The sequence below is a fragment of the Lampris incognitus genome, chromosome 9, assembly GCF_029633865.1.
Source record: "Lampris incognitus isolate fLamInc1 chromosome 9, fLamInc1.hap2, whole genome shotgun sequence".
NCBI classification, from domain to species: Eukaryota; Metazoa; Chordata; class Actinopteri; order Lampriformes; family Lampridae; genus Lampris; species Lampris incognitus.
In genome coordinates, this window is record NC_079219.1 from 52,928,684 (window position 1) to 52,945,327 (window position 16,644).

The 16,644-nt window shown below is 46.7% G+C and overlaps 1 protein-coding gene across 1 annotated transcript in view; it reads right to left on the minus strand.

Annotated features, from left to right (window-relative positions):
• creb5b (cAMP responsive element binding protein 5b) overlaps window positions 1–16,644 on the minus strand; it is a 73,909-nt gene that overhangs the window by 46,026 nt on the left and 11,239 nt on the right. The window contains exon 4 of the mRNA XM_056286827.1: window positions 16,001–16,158. Within this exon, the coding sequence (XP_056142802.1) occupies window positions 16,001–16,158 (158 nt within the window). The remainder of the gene's footprint in view (window positions 1–16,000; window positions 16,159–16,644) is intronic.

Consider the following 16,644-nt stretch of genomic DNA (forward strand, 5'->3'; position numbering starts at 1 on the left):
CGCAGTCGATCAGGGACAAGTTATCAGCGGTGACTGGCAATGTCGCCTGGTTAAAAGCTAATCTGGCATCTGTCTGCGGCACCTGACTTGCACTATAATATTTGGCACTCGGCGTCGTCTTTCATTTCCTACATTCACCGGTCCAGATTCAAAGTTTTACTCCTGTGTTTCTTAAACACAGTTCTACAGCCTTCTGCCATCTGAGCCCTCATTTCCCACCACGGCCTTCAGTCATCATCTCCCTCTCCCACACCCTTCTCATCCCCCTATACTTCCCTTTATTGGAATCCTAGTTAGAATCAAAATCGGAGCCTGAACCAGAACTGGAATCCGAACCGGAATCACAGAAGGAATCCGAATCCGTTTTTTGAGCCAAATAACTGTATGAGGAGTTTGACTTGAGTGGGCTGTTTGCATGACACAGAAAAGATGGAGCACGGCTCTCGGTTACAAAGATCCATTTTTTTCCTCCTGTCGCCACTATTTTCCTGACCCCACTCGTTTACTCCTCCACCCGTCCACTTGTGATCCCGCATTTCCTCGCATTCGTCCTCATCTAGAACCAAATTCTCTTCCACTTCTCCACATCCCCACCTTGTCTCAGATCCCTCTACCATCCCCCCGCCCCCGCCTCACTTTCCATGCCTGACCCGCTCTCGATCTCCCTCCGCCCCTCCTGACACCTCATTTCCTCTCCTACGTGCACCTCCGTAACCCCGCTCTTCCTCCTTTTCCAGCTCACTCTGAACCTCCCCCTTACCTGCAGCCTGCACTTGGCTGTCCTGTGAGTGGCCGCGGCGGAGCTGTGAGGCGCGCATGTCCCTATGTGCGAGCTGCTTGTGCAGGAGCCTGCATGTGTGGTGGCCCTGGGGCAGAGATGACACAGCCCTGCTGGAATGAGCGAGGAACAGAGCCTGGGCGTTGCTCTCCAAACGCACTATTAAACCCGCTGTAGTACACAATGAGCTCATCTTAATTCAGGTCAGATGTACTACATCCTGCGTTTTCGCTCTCCCTCTCTCTCTCTCTCTCCGTTTCTTTTCCTTGCCTCTCTATCGCTCTAATTCATCCAACTGCATACCTGTCTTCTTCTCTTCTCTTTCTCTGCATCTTGCTACCCTAGCGCTCTGCCTGCCTGCAGATGGTGGACTGCCATGGTCCACACAGAGGTCAGAGGTCACTGCAGCCAGTGGACGGAGGGAGGGTTCTGCGGCTGCCCCGCATCGACTGCTCTCAGAGCGGACGCCACTTTCTAAATGCCATCTAAACATAATAATAAAGGAAGTTGGGTTTAAATAGTGGCGGGTTGAATGTGACCCACAGGAACAACAACACGCGGTAAGGTGTCTCATCTGAAACCGGTACAACAGCGTGGATTGAGAGTGTACGCAGCAGGTGGGTTAAAACTTCTATTCATCAATTAAAGGTGATTTAATTTATGCAAACGATGATATTTTCAGTGGACTGCCGGCGAAGACAAACATCCGACATCGGGATGAGTTTGACAGACGTACGGATCAAATCAAAATGTAAGACTGTGATGTTGAGTTTCAGGATATCGGCCTCAGGCCTTCAAGTAAGAAAAAAATGAAATCTTAAATGTCCAGCAGTTTCGTTCAGAGCGATCACCAGCCAGGAACCACACGGCGCTGTGATGATGACTTATGTGAAAGAACAAAAAATGATACGGCTCGTACGATACTTAGATGGAGCCCTTTGTCAGATTCAGAATTAATAACGTTGGAAGCCAAATCCAAGCGATCATTTTAATGAGTCATATTGCACATCTTTCATCGTCCCACCAAGAAAACCCCATAAGAAACGCAGTGAAAAACATCAGCCTCCCACACAGCAAACTTCAACTTCAACTCATTAACAGAAAGATCAGCTGAGATGCTGTTGATATGAAGTACATACAGAGAACCCGGGGCCTGCAAGACACTGTGTGGTTTTAACACAGACAGAAGCCCAACTTCTCTCTCAGCGTGCACCCCTTATTAATGGTGAGACAGGAACCACAAGACAACAACAGCTCTCAGAGGTGTGAAAAACATTCCGCATTTGAGGCGCTGTTAAAACAAAAGCTGCAACTTCGATGTCATTCGAAGGTCACGCGAACACCGACGACCCTGGTTAAGTGTGGTTATCCTAACTGGGCGTTTGTCAAAGCCAGGAAGACGCCCGAACAGTGCACCAGCTGATCCAAGAGAGGAGAAGGACAACAGCTGCCTAAGCGTAAACCAGCGCTGATTCCGTATGTGGCGGGAGTGTCGGAAAAGCTGAGGCGCGTATTTTCCAAACACCTCGTCTCAGTTGCTTTCAAACCCCAAAACACGCTGCGCCATGTGCACATCCTTGATAGGGAGAAACGCTGGTTTGAATGGGGAGTCAAAGAGGCCAGCTATGTAAAGAGGGAATGACCGTCCCTGAACCGGGTGGGGGGGGGGGGGGGCGAAGAGTACATCTGTCACCATCTTACAATGCTGTGATTGCAACTATTCCCCAATCCTCTGTGAATAGTACACATGGCCATCAAAACTCTAGTTAATGGTCACATTTCATATTTGCATATGAAACTGGTCATTGGTTTCGGTCGTTAGGCAGCTGTATTGTTTATAAGGGTGGGGACACCTGCAGTCAGTTTAGACTGAAGATGCCCCTTAGTTGAGTGATGAAAGGTATCTGTCAGTAAACATTGTATCCAGATGAAGTGATTCCACCTTCTTTTGATGTTACTGAGGAAAACACTGGGTGCTGCTGCCTAGAACACAGAACATTCTAGTCACAGATTCTGGACACAGCAAAGTCAGACGGCGAAAGGAGTCCAGTGGACCCACTCAGAAATAGGAAGAACACTGTTCCCTTCCATTACCCACATTCACTGCATAAACGGCACGTCAAAACTGAGATGAAATTAAACATGTTCAAGTAAAGACCATCCCCTAAACAAGCAAAACAATCTGCTGGTGTTATGATATTTTCTGACTCCCCTGATGAATCTGACTCCCCTTGGCGTGAATGGGTTATGGTTAGGGTTTGGGTTAGGGTTGGGGAGGTTAGGGGTTAGGAGGGGTTGGGGTTAGGCTAACCTAACCTCACATTAAGGGGGGTCAGATTCAGTGGGGGAGTCAGGAAAAAAACAACAATACAGTTAAGATATTCCAACTTGGTCAGGTTTCTTTAAACAAGATAAATACCATAAAATCATGATAAATAATCTTACATGGTTCTTGGTGAGTAAATTACTCTTGAATTTAAATTTTTCTGTGTGATTGTAAGACTGTTGGACTTGTTCAGATAAACCTTTTTTACAGTATTTGTGTTTCTTCCTTTATACACGTGCGCACACACACACACACACACACACACACGTTCTCTTGTCCTGCAAGTCGATCAATATTTGCGGTAAAAATGAGTTAATAATAGGCAGTATTACAAGAATGGCTTTTTGTTATAGCGATAGCATGGCAGAAAAGGCTACCGCTACATGGGTTAGCGCTGGTGTAGACGTCATTCTCAAAAATCCTAACAAAACAAGGGATTATGGCCTTCGACTGAAATCCCATCACAGACAAGTGGTACTCTACATTAGCCCAATCCTCACCAGTCACACAAGTTTCGACTGACTTCAGTGTCCCTCTCCAGAGGAAGGAGAGGCAGCGTTCGTATTAACAACCGAGAGAAGTAGCCAAACATCGCAGACATCGATGACAACAGACATCGATGACTCGGCCTCCCGCGGCATCCGTTATCGGCCTTCACCAAACCCAGCTGTTTTCAGGTTCGCCATGCCGGGTGATGGAAACGACTGGATTGAATTCCTCTACTCAAAACAGGCCAGACGAATATCTTTTCCAGTGCCCTTTCTTGCCCCCCCACCCCCACCCCAAAAACCCATCACACACCCTCGCATCTCCTTCTCGCGAGTCAAAAGGTTGAGGTCTCCGCAAAATGTTGTATCTCACATGGTTGACTAGCTATGTCTAACACACTTAGCTCTGACACAACTCAGGACCAGATGTTTATAATTCAAAGGCTCAGAGCATTCAAATCTGTTGGACACCCCCTTCCCCTTTGTATGATAATGATAGCCGTGACATTAAGATCTGCTGGCTTTCTCCTCCGCCTGATTTTAACACTGGTTTGTGTCAACTTAACTCCCCAGGGTGGGGGCGGGGGTTGTTTGGGGACTTTATAAGTGCAGAAAGAGACAGAGAAAGAGAGAGAGAGACAGAGCAAGAGCGAGAGAGAGAGGGAGGAGGAGAGGGGGTCGGTTCCTCAGGTTTCACAGCTGTGAGCCCGGCTCAACTCTAAAGTAAGTGGACTTGAGGAAAGCCAATCTTAATTGATTCCAAGCCTCAGAGCTCTCCAGTAAACATGGTTGAGCAATGAAACTGACTTGTTATCCTAATTCATTGGATGCTCTTCGCTTCAGCAGAGCGGGGACCCAGGAAAACAGATGGCACCTGGATTAAACCGATTTCGCAGGGGTTTGATGATTTCTTCTCCTCTTGCAAGAACTGTCCTTCACAGAGAGGAGACAGAGAAAGAGCGGCGCTCATAAGTTAATCCCCCCCTTGCTATTGATAACTCTGAACGATCCCTCAGGTTACTACATTTAACGTAGCCGTTCGCTTCGACACAATCATTCACAATTGAGAAAGTTGTAGTTTAAAGCAAAAATAGGACATTGATCACTAATGTGACTGACTTCTTTTTCAAATGTCACAAATAAAACCATATGACCGACAGCTGCGGATGAGGTGGCATGAGGAGGTCAACAAGGAATTATCACGGGCATTGTAGGGAACCAGTGGTCCGTTCTCCGGCCGGCTGCCTGTTTTTTTTTGTTTTTTTTTGTCAACCTGCGCAGAGTCCGGGCTAGCTGCCTGTGAAGTGGTCATGTCGCTCAGGGAATAGGAAGTTCCTGTGGAGAAACCGCCATGCACAGAGCCTTTAGCTAGCCCTAATGGCTTCCTGCGGAAGCCCCGTTCCTAAGCCGAGGGGTTTCCTTCAGCCCGCTTTCCCGCTGATGCGAACATTTCCAGATCACTTTACCTCTCGTGTGAATTGGCTCATCCACACAGGGTTTCCTATTCACATGATAAGATTCCATCATCCTCAACGTAAAGAACTGACAGCCCTCCCCCCATTAACACTTCTCCCACCACCTGCAGGTTATCCTGTGGAGCACATTGTCCATTATCTCTTCCTCTGACCTGAGTGTTTCCATGCCTCTGTTTCTTCATTACCACAGTCTATAATTGTACATTTATTACCTGTTTAAATAGTGATTTAAAAAAAAACTTCTTCAAATAACACCTTAAAGCTGCTCTAGGCAACTTTCTTTTAACACAAATTTCTTCATAGTTGGTGAAACTCCCATCATAAACTGACAGGTATCCATCAAGTAAATATGCTGTGAAAATATGCAGTCTCTCTAGCTGCTCCTGAGTCTGCATTCTGATTTGCTATAAATCCATTTGTCCCGAATCAAAACAACCAGTCACTGCTAAGGAGCGTCCCTAACTCAATGCCAATCACATCCTGTGCAAACGCAGGGCAGAGGGGACTTTGCAAATTGCAGTTGTTATAAATAATTCACCTCCAAGTAAAACAACGCTTCACAACAATGTTTGTGTAACTACGAGATTCACTGAGAAAACTATTATTTACATGTATTGATAATCAACGACAATATGAATTTTGCCAGCTACAACTGTTGGGACAGCGCTGTCCATGGACTACAATACCCATAACTCCCTGCTCAACCTCACAGGTGATCTCCACCCACCGTCTTGCCTTACAAGTTAATAATATTGGTTACGGTGACACAATTTCGCCCTTAACAGCAGCGGATTTGAAATTTGTGCTCTCTAGCTTTGGACCGTGCACCCACAAGCACTCAGAGAGACCCTTTCTGCAGAAGGACAGAACAAAAGACCACGTGTCTTCAAGTTACCGCTGCCCACGGTTTTATTGGAAGACAACCTAGTCCTGTTCATCCACTCAGCTGTTATAACCGGTTAAGTTTCCCTGCAAGACACGCAGTTTTCACTGAAAGAGAAAGCGACCGGATCCCTTTAATTTCTTAAAGTCGACTTAATTGCAACTTAGACTCCTCCAAGATCTTCAGCTGATGGACAGAGCATTGAGGATTTTCAGTTTGGAGCTGGCAGGAGGAAAGAGACTTTGTTTTCCGCGAACCTGCGCCTCAACGCCGGACAACAAAGGACGCACCTCTGATCGCCGCAGAAGAGCGATCTAGAATACGGCTGGTATCTGGGCATAGTTAGTGTTAATGGTACAGCAGCCAGATCTAGCCTTAGTGTTTCAGTGCCAAAGTTAGGTCTAGCATTGGTCTACTGATCTCACGTGAGAAAAGTCATGTTAGTTGAACAATCCTTGATCCAGATCATAATAATAATAATAATATAATAAGAAATCATTATCGATACTCACTGTGATTCACCAAGAAAGTGTTACGTAGGCTGAGCGATAGTTTTTAATTTTTTTCCTTTTTAATTTCTCTTTTGTTTGAATCTTCCCTTGTAACTTGAGAAAATTACTATCGTCTGGATTCGTTTGCTATTCAGTTCCGTACACCGATCCACAGTTTGCTAGACTGACTGTCTACTTTTCTTTTGTTCACTTTCTACTTTCATTTTGTTTTGTTTTGTTTGCTACCTTGGTAGACAGATTGTAGTGCGAGCTCTCTCTCTCTCTCTCTCTCTCTCTCTCTCTTTCTCACACTCTCTCACACACACACACACACACACACACACACACACACACACACTAACTCTTGCTTCAGTCTTATCACACTCCTTTGCTGCACGCCATCTTGCCTGTGTGGCCACGTGCAGCCTTTCTCTCACAATAATAATAATAATAATAACTTTATTTATATAGCACTTTTCTAGAACTATGTTACAAAGTGCTTTACAAAAAAATTAAACCAGACAAGGCAAAAATAAGAGTAAGACCTCAAACACCTCCTACTTTTGGCATGCTCACGTGCGCAAACACACACACACACAAACACACACACACGTCCTCGCTGCGTGCAATCATGGAGGGTAAAATGGGCCGGGGAACGAACACACGGTACATTCACCACGCAACAGCCACGGCTGAAGTACGTGTACACGTGTACTTTGGCGAGCTGTAGCAAACGCCACATAAACGCCACACCTTCCAGTTTGACAGCTAGCTAGGCGTGCGTATAGGTACGCGTTGTAAGTGGAGCGTATGTTAGTGTAGCGACCACAGATGACTAGACTTGCTAGCAGCCCTTGGCTAACGGGTCGGACCCTTTAGTTGACTGGTTAGCACAGTGACCCGGGTTCGCTTCCCGGCTGCCCCTGAATTCGCTACATTACATTTGATGCACTGCAGCAAACGTCTACAAGACTAAGCTAGGTGTGTGTGGGTGTGCTTCGTGCCCACGTTACATTAATTTCTCTGTAGCATATTAGCTCAGCGGTTCGTCAGCTGCCTTGGTATCAAGATACTCCTGATTCCAACCACAACTGCCCCTTTCCCAGGACATCATTTTAAGAAAGCGGCGTAAGATAATTTACAAGGATAAACAATATACTTCTGATATAAAAAACCTGGGCCCTACAAATGAAGACATCAGACAGGACAAGTAACACATGCGGAGCAGCTACAAGTAAAGAATCCACAACGTTTCTGGAGTGAGATACATAATCTGGGCCCAAAACGCTTTAATCAGAATCCGAATCAGAATACTCTATTTATCCCCGGGGAGGGGAAATTTGAGTAAAAAAGATTCCCACGCAGGTTTGGTGTGAAGGAGAAAAACCATCGGACTTGTTTAAGGTATTAAATGAATAGGAAGGAACTTTTTCTGATGAATTTTATGAATGCTGCATGAGGAGGGAACAAGTAAAGCACCACCCTCATACAGGTGATGTTTTAAACACAGACCTAGGTCGAGAAGAAGTCCACGGATCAGTTTAGGGTTAAAAAGCTTTTGGTATGGATGAGTTACCTAATGAGGTGTGGACATCTCCCGAAACGTTTCATTCACTGCAGTTTGCTGAAAACGTGTTTTGATCATAGTATTGGCCCTCGACTGGGTTTTGATCAATTATTATTGCTATTCCAAACTCCCCAAAAGATGAGCCGAAGACGCCATTAGATTATCTGGGCATCGGTCTACTGAGCACTGTATATAAACTGTATTCCCCCCATTTTGAATAACAGATTAGTACAGTTACAATTAATACAGCTCCTCTTCTAGCAGACCGCTTAGAGCAGAGCGGTCCGCTAGAAGAGGAGCAAGGTGCTTCTGGAAAGGGAGGGGACTGTATAGATCATGTTCATACAGTATCTACAGTGCTTAGAAACAGGTTGAAATACAATAAGCCCACATTTTCTCGTTTTATGGATTTTCAAAAGGCGTTTGATTTTTGTCTATCGGGATCTTGAGCCCCGGGGTAGTCTAACCTTGGGGGTCGTCCCGGGTCGTCCTCTGTGTGGAGTTTGCATGTTCTCCCCGTGTCTGCATGGGTTTCCTCCGGGTGCTTCGGTTTCCTCCAACAGTCCAAAGACATGTAGATCAGGTAAATCGGCCGTACTAAATTGTCCCTAGGTATGAATGTGTGTGTGTGTGTGTGTGTGTGTGTGTGGGCCCTGTGTGATGGCCTGGCGGCCTGTCCAGGGTGTCTCCCCACGACTGCTGGGATAGGCTCCAGCATCCCCCCAACCCTGAGAGCAGGATAAGCAGTTCCGATAATGGATGGATCTCCTGAAATATAAGCTTTACCCAATAGGGGGCACCGCTTTAGATTACAGCCCGCAACATACAGCGTAATTACTCCATAGTTACGGTGTAATATCTTTTGTACTAACGGTGTACTAATACAGTACGTACCAATACACATACATAGGTACTGGGATCAAGATGTGAAGTTATGGAATAAGGGGGTTCAGGATCTTACAAAGAAGTAGTTACTTTTTAACTACTGGGTACCTAATCCATTCACACAGGCTACAGTGTGACGCTAAAGCTGCTACAGAAAAACAAACATGCTCATAATCGGGCAACTGGACTCTTGTTGGGACTTCATGAATCTGTTTTGTCGGGTGATGACGATGTGGGGTGGGACTCCTGTAAGTGAGCTGGAAGCCCACCATGGGGAGCCTGTGCAGGCTGCAGGTTTATCAACCAACAGGGTCGCTGCTCCCATCTTTCACCGGGATTTGCCCGTGGGAGGCGATCGGGCATCTGAAATATCTGATTTACTACAGGACTGTGGACTTGAGGAAAATGATCTGAATCTGTGAAACGACCCCTCCGGCGCAACACCCGTGTCACGTGTGTGACGCCTGTGTCATGTGTGTAACACCCGCGTCTCCATTCAGAGTCTATGTACATCGTTGGCATACGTTCAGAGGTTTGGTCAGATCTTAGAGGCCTTAAGAAGGCGCTAGTGAGGCGTCTGACGTTGGTTCACTGGCACATATTACACCCAATATGCAATAACACACACACACACACACACACACACCCATACAGTTGCACAGCATCTCTACCTCATCACCCTTTGTGCCTTGATCATCACATTGCTGCTCAATATTGATTGTAGTTGATTAATAGTCGATTTTAATTGATAGTTTTGATAAACTGTTTTCATTGAAATAAGCTGTTGTACTCACTGATGCCACCGTCTGCCAATCAAAGTACTCCAGCTGATTCAATACTGATTACTCCATCAATTTTAGCAGTTTGATTATAAAATATTAAACAACAACATCAATACTGAATAATTCTGAGACTGATTCTGTGAGACTGATTTGATTATTCCACCAATTTTAGTGCTTAGATTATGAAATATTATACACCAAACTTAATGGTTAATGAATTAACGATGCTGATTAACCCTGGTGCATCCACACGACGAAGAGCTCCACCCCTGCACATGAAGCTGGTTTGGAGGGAGGGGGAACGAGAGGGGGGGTCCCCCACTACCATGTGACTTCAGAAGGCTCTTTATTGTACGATGGCACGGTAAAACTAATAACCATTTATATTTATAGAATATAGCACTTATAAAAAAAAAATCAAAAAAGTGCTGAACATTCAAGGGGAACAAATTGAGTAGATAAAAAAAGACATAAAATGAATATAAAGCAGCAAATGTCCATCTATGGCGAAAGAGAGAGGAGATAAATACAGACGAGGCAACGAGGGTGTAATAAAACAAAAGCCAAGAATTTTAGAGGGGCCTTTCGTTTAAAGCACATATGAAGACGTTATTTATAAGGTCATACGGACCGAACCAGCTGCAGCGTCTCAGGCGAGTCGTTCGAAGGACTTGGAGCCCCGACATAAACACTATCAGATCTGAGACTGACCCCCCCGATCACTGTGCCCCCATCCCCCGCCCCATAAAAAAAAAAGAAAATCAATATCCTCACGGGCATCCGGGTGGTGTAGCGGTCTATTCCGTTGCCTACCAACACGGGGATCACCGGTTCAAATCCCTGTGTTACCTCCGGCTTGGTCGGGCGTCCCTACAGACACAATTGGCCATGTCTGCGGGTGGGAAGCCGGATGTGGGGTATGTGTCCTGGTCGCTGCACTAGCGCCTCCTCTGGTCGGTCGGGGCGCCTGTTCAGGGGTGGAGGGGGAACTGGGGGGGAATATCATGATCCTCCCACGCGCTACATCCCCCTGGTGAAACTCCTCACTGTCAGGTGAAAAGAAGCGGCTGGTGACTCCACATGTATGGGAGGAGACATGTGGTAGTCTGCAGCCCTCCCTGGATCGGCAGAGGAGGTGGAGCAGCGACCAGGATGGCTTGGAAGAGTGGGGTAATTGGTCAGGTACAATTGGGGGGAGAAAAAAGCCAAAAAAAATACAAGAAAATCAATATACTCAACCAAATCAAAAATACAATACTGAAAGTATTGTCTATAGTCAAATATCTGTTAAGAACCAAACTGAGATGATGTGAGTTACCAGCTGTTGAGTAAAGTACAGCAAGCACATGATGATGTGGGATTTAGTCTTTGTAACGTGTACAGTGAATATCCTTCACCTTCAAACTGTATTACATTTTCCAATAAATTTGTATGAAAAAAAAAACATTGGACCAGTTGGGTGTGGAATTGTGGTGTGGAAGAGGCTTTCCTATTTCATACTCATCTCTGGGTTTATTTCTGTCAGGGAGAAATCCGGAAAAATAAAAGCTATAAGCACTTTTCTGTCTGTCCTTTCAGATAAACACTTACAGTCTTTTTCATAAGATGTCCTCATGTCATGTCTACCCTCCATGTCCATGCCTCCATGTCCATCTCCTGTGAGGAGTGTCCGAGTCTAATGACAGGTAAACTCAGGTGAAGCAGACCTGACTACATCTCTCTCTCTCTCTTTCTCTCTCTCTCTCGTAAGCTTAAACATTTTTAGATTTTGTTTTCTTAGCTTACCAGTTTATGTTGACATGATGGGAATGGAGGATTTTTTATAATGTGATGTAAATATACGTTATTTTAAAAGTCAAAAAAGTCTCTCACTGTCTCTCTCTCTTCTCTCCCTCCCTCTCTCTCTCTCGCTCTCTCATCTCTCACTGTCTCGCTCTCTCTATCTCTCACTGTCTCTCTCTCTCTCATCTAACTGTCTCTCTCTCATCTCTTACTGTCTCGCTCTCTCTCTTCTCTCCCTCCCTTGTTCTCTCGCCTTCTCTCTCATCTCTCACTGTCTCGCTCCTTCTCTTCTCTCCCTCCCTCGCTCGCTTGCCCTCTCTCTCTCCTCTCTCGGTCTCTCTCTCTCTCTCTCTTTCTCTCTCATCTCTCACTGTCTCACTCTCTCTCTTCTCTGCCTCCCTCCCTCATTCGCTCTCTCTCTCTCCTCTCATCTCTCACTGTCTCTCTTTCTCTCATCTCTCACTGTCTCGCTCTCTCTTCTCTCCCTCCCTCCCTCACTCTCTCCCTTCTCATCTCTCACTGTCTCTTTCTCGCTCTCATCTCTCACTGTCTCTCTCTCTCTCTCTCCTCTCATCTCTCACTGTCTCTCTTTCTCTCATCTCTCACTGTCTCGCTCTCTCTTCTCTCCCTCCCTCCCTCACTCTCTCCCTTCTCATCTCTCACTGTCTCTCTCTCGCTCTCATCTCTCACTGTCTCTCTCGCTCTCTCACTGTCTCTCTCTCTTTCTCAGGCAGTGATTGCTGCTCCTCCAAAAGGGATGAAATTCCATCCCCATCCACGACAAAGAGCCTGTCGGGGTGTCAGTCAGGCTTAGATATGGAAGCATCCCATCCAATATTCACTAGCTCCTCGAGCTGTAAGTCTACACAGGACGACCTCAACACAGCACCAAGCTGTCCCGCAGCCCGCACGGGTGGCCGCGAGCCGGCCCGGTTTAAAGTAACGCAACCCTTTTCATAACTTGGAAGCCAGCGTGCATTCCTGACAAGTCCAGCTGGTTTGGGAGAAAACTACATCGCAGGCTTAAAACCACTCGGGGGGGGGGGGGGGCACGCAGGCCTCACACAGGCTTGTTTCTAGAGAGTTCTCTGAGAGATGAAATGGATTAAACTCGCTGTTTTAATTGGGGATAACACTGATACAAGGAATTTGAGGTGGAAACGTGTCTTGTCACGTAACTCCGGAGGGAATATATACAGCTATGCATTATAAATCACAAAGTGACGTGGGTATGTGGGTGTGTTTGTGTCTCAGTGTAAGGATGCCGGTGTATGTCTATTTGTCTGTGTGTTGTCATGTGCCAGTGCTGGAGAACATATGTGAGCTGATGTGCCGTGTTTGAACAGCTACGTTAGCGAGCTAAAGCTACATTCCCGATACATCCAGACAAACTGTAGGCACAGGTCAGCATGCAGCGAGGAAGGTATCGCCTCCAAAAAAGCCGGTAACCCCACAGGCGTTGACGGGGATTTCGCAAAATCAACACACGACACACCCGTGTGAGCTATACTACATATGGCTCCAGCAGCACGGTCAACGATAAGCATTACATACATACAGATAGAAACCAGAGGAGTGCAATCAGTGCAGATCTCCACCAGGTGTACGTATCTTCCCTTCTCCGTACACGCACACACAGGCAGAAAAAACAGACAGGAAAGTGTTTTTCCTGCCATTATCAGACTACTGCACAGCGCCCAAGTTGATTGGATGGGAAATATGGGAAAAAAGTTGTTAATATGCAGCACTGAAGCTAAAAAAAAAATCTACCTAATAACGTTTTGCCTGTCAGTCTGTGGATGTGCAGCTTCCTAGGAGGACCCTCGCACGAAAGTGACCAAATCTGACATGATATGACAGCGATCAGGCTATCATCATTTCAAAGCCCTTATTAAAGGACGTCAAATGTGTTTAACCATCGCAGTTTTCATGATGTAAAATGAATCAAGGTGAATGGCTGCTCTGCTGACTGACTTCATTCATATAAAATAATGGTAAAAAAAAACATAGCTCGGCCATGGGAAAATCCCCCCCCTCCCATTTTCTCCCCCAATTGTACTTGGTCATATACGCCACTCTTCCGAGCCATCCCAGTCACTGCTCCACCACCCCCTCTGCTGATCCGGGGAGGGTTGCAGACTACCACATGCCTCCTCCGATACATGTGGAGTCACCAGCCGCTTCTTTTCACCTGACAGTGAGGAGTTTCACCAGGGGGATGTACCACGTGGGAGGGTCAGGCTATTCCCCCCCCCCCGAACAGGCGCCCTGACCAACCAGAGGAGACGCTAGTGCAGCGACCACAACACATACCCACATCCAGCTTCCCAGACACAGCCAATCGTGTCTGTAGGGATGCCCAACCAAGCTGGAGGTAACACAGGGATTCGAACTGGCGATCCCCGTGTTGGTAATTGACCGCCATACCACCCGGAGGCCTGGGGAATGTTTTATTGTAGCTACTGAGAACATTTCCAGCGGTGACTGTGACTAATCCAACTCTCAAAATTGAATTTTTACAGACTATGGCACTTCCGTGTGGCAGCAAGGTGAATAGGGGGAATCATTTTTGTGTTCCTCCAGTTCTCCTGTGCTGAGATCAGCAGTGAATGATTTGCTGGCTTGCAAAATACGATCAACTTCTTGTTTACTTTCAAGACTCGTACCCGAATACATAATGTTTTGGTTTTGTCACTGACGCTGCCCGATCCGTCTCAACCGTAGATGTGAGTCACGCATGCGTACGGTTGACTCAGATTGGGCAGCAACGGAGAGCAACGTTGGTTGAGCGGTGACAGCGAGAACAAACGCTTTTCTCATCTCATCTCATCTCATCAGCCGCTTCTCCGGGGTCGGGTCGTGGTGGCAGCAAGCTAAGTAGGGCACTCCAGATGTCCCTCTCCCCAGCAATGCCCTCCAGCTCCTCCTGGGGGCTCCCAAGACACTCCCAGGCCAGATTGGACATGTAGTCCCTCCAACGAGTTCTGGGTCTACCCCGGGGTCTCCTCCCAGTTTCCCTCCAAACGTTTTTAATCCCCGCAACCACGAGAGGTTCTTCATCATACAGTCATAACTGTGCACCAAAGATTTAAGGCTGATACGTCCAGTAGTGTGCGAGATTAGCCGCGGACAGATACACACACACACACGCGTGCATGACCTAAGACACAATCCCCTCCAGGTTACTTACTGCCTGGCAGAGTTAATGATGAGAAAACGCTACGAACAATTCAAAAACCTGATGAGGCGCCGCAGCAAACGCCTTGTCGTTACATCTACACTACGGCAATGTGGGGGGGGGGCGACCAGAGAGAGGAGCTCTGCGGTTGTAAGCATCATTCCCATACAAGAGAAAAGAGGACTATTTTAGAACATGAAATGCAAAACCGCTGTAAAAGGCATCAACGATGACCTCATTGTATCCCCCGGGACCCTCCTGACACGCTGCACCACGGGATAATACCCAAATGAAGGGCAAAACATGAATCGCAGACCCACGACACGGAGCTCCAGATGTAACGGGACACGGACATTACCTCAGAGACTACAAGGGGATCACAATCAGCAGGGAGACAATGGGAGCGGGCCGGGCCCCGGGGCTGTCGCAGCGCTGGGACCGCCATCGAGGTGAAGGGAACAAACAGCACCGAGAGGCCACTGGTGACGGAAAACTGTCAGATTCCTGTCAGTTCTCGTCGGTGTCGGAAAAACAATTAATATCTTGAAATGGGGCACGAACCTTAAAGCACAAATAAAAAGAAGAACAAGAAGCCAAAACCTTCTCTCTCTTCTGCTTTTCAAATAAAACAATTGTCATTTCTCACTGGTATGTCTCTACCCTAGTACAAGATGTCAAGCTGAGATAAAACCAACATTAAATTTAACCCCCATTCACTCGCTTCTATTTTATTCACCCACTCCTCCAGTTATTTGATAAAACCACAACGTCTAGTCATTTACTGTGAAAACTGGCTGGTTGTCGGTGTGATAATCATCGGCACCAACCCTGTGGGGGCTAATGAACTTCACCCCCTTGGATATTAGTGCCCCCATCCTCGCCTTCCAGAAATAAAATCAATAAAAAAAAAACCCCAGATAATTGATATGCCTGAGCCATGTCAAAAACGGTAGATTATTAATCACACATACGATGCGTGATTTTAACTCTGCAGCCCTACCAAATATGTGGCTTTAACCAAAGCTGTCGACCACTTACATCTCCCGGTTTTTGCCTAAAAATATGATGAACGTCAGACTGGCGGCTTTCAATTGTGTTACTTGTGTGCACTGAGTATCCGTAACATTCAACACTATTACACTTACTGACTTATTTAAAAAACAAACAAACAATGGAACAAGTTGGTGTGGAGTTTCTGTGCACAGAATGTCCATCTAAGCTTTGAGCTTTTTCATCGCGGAGAAAATAGACATACAAACTTTGTGTGCTTTTATCCCAGTCCCCACAAACATTTTTGTCCAAAGTCGACATCTATGGTGTGATTGCCAGCTGACCGTTAATCTTGAGGTTGCATGGTCCACTCACCCTATCTGTCTGTTGGTGGAGGGAGCCTGAGTGATGACGGAGCTGGACTGAGGAGACGGCAGGGCCTGCTGGATCACAATGCTGGTGTCGTGGTTGGCCATCCGAGAATGGGGCTGCTGGTGCTGGCCTTGACCTGCCTGGCCATGCAGCGAGATATTCTGGAGGGGGGAGGGACAGAGAGACCGAGGAGAGAAAAGAGGGTTCAGTATGTATGTATGTATGTAGAGTGGATATGAAAACTCTACACGCCCCTGTTAAAATGGCAGGTTTTTGTGATGTTAAGTAAATGAAACCAAGATAAATCATGTGAGAACTTTTTCCACCATTAATGTGAAATTGCAACCTATGAAAATAAAGTGAAAAACAAACTGAAGCCTTTTAGGGGAAAAAAAACCTTCCGCTTCCGGTGTGGGAAGGTGGCAGCGCAAACTTACGCTTGCAGTGTGGCCTCACCCAGTAACGTCCATGCAGTGTCTTTGTCCACGTCTTTGTTTGATGGCTGGGCGAGCTGGCACTGGATCGGCTAAAAGAGCCTGGTCTGCTGCATCCTGTGGGCCCAGGGACCCCGGAGCTGTGCCCGAAGAGGAAACACCGGGGCGGTCTGACAGGACGCGGTAGCGGGGCAGGCTAAGCTAACTGCTGGC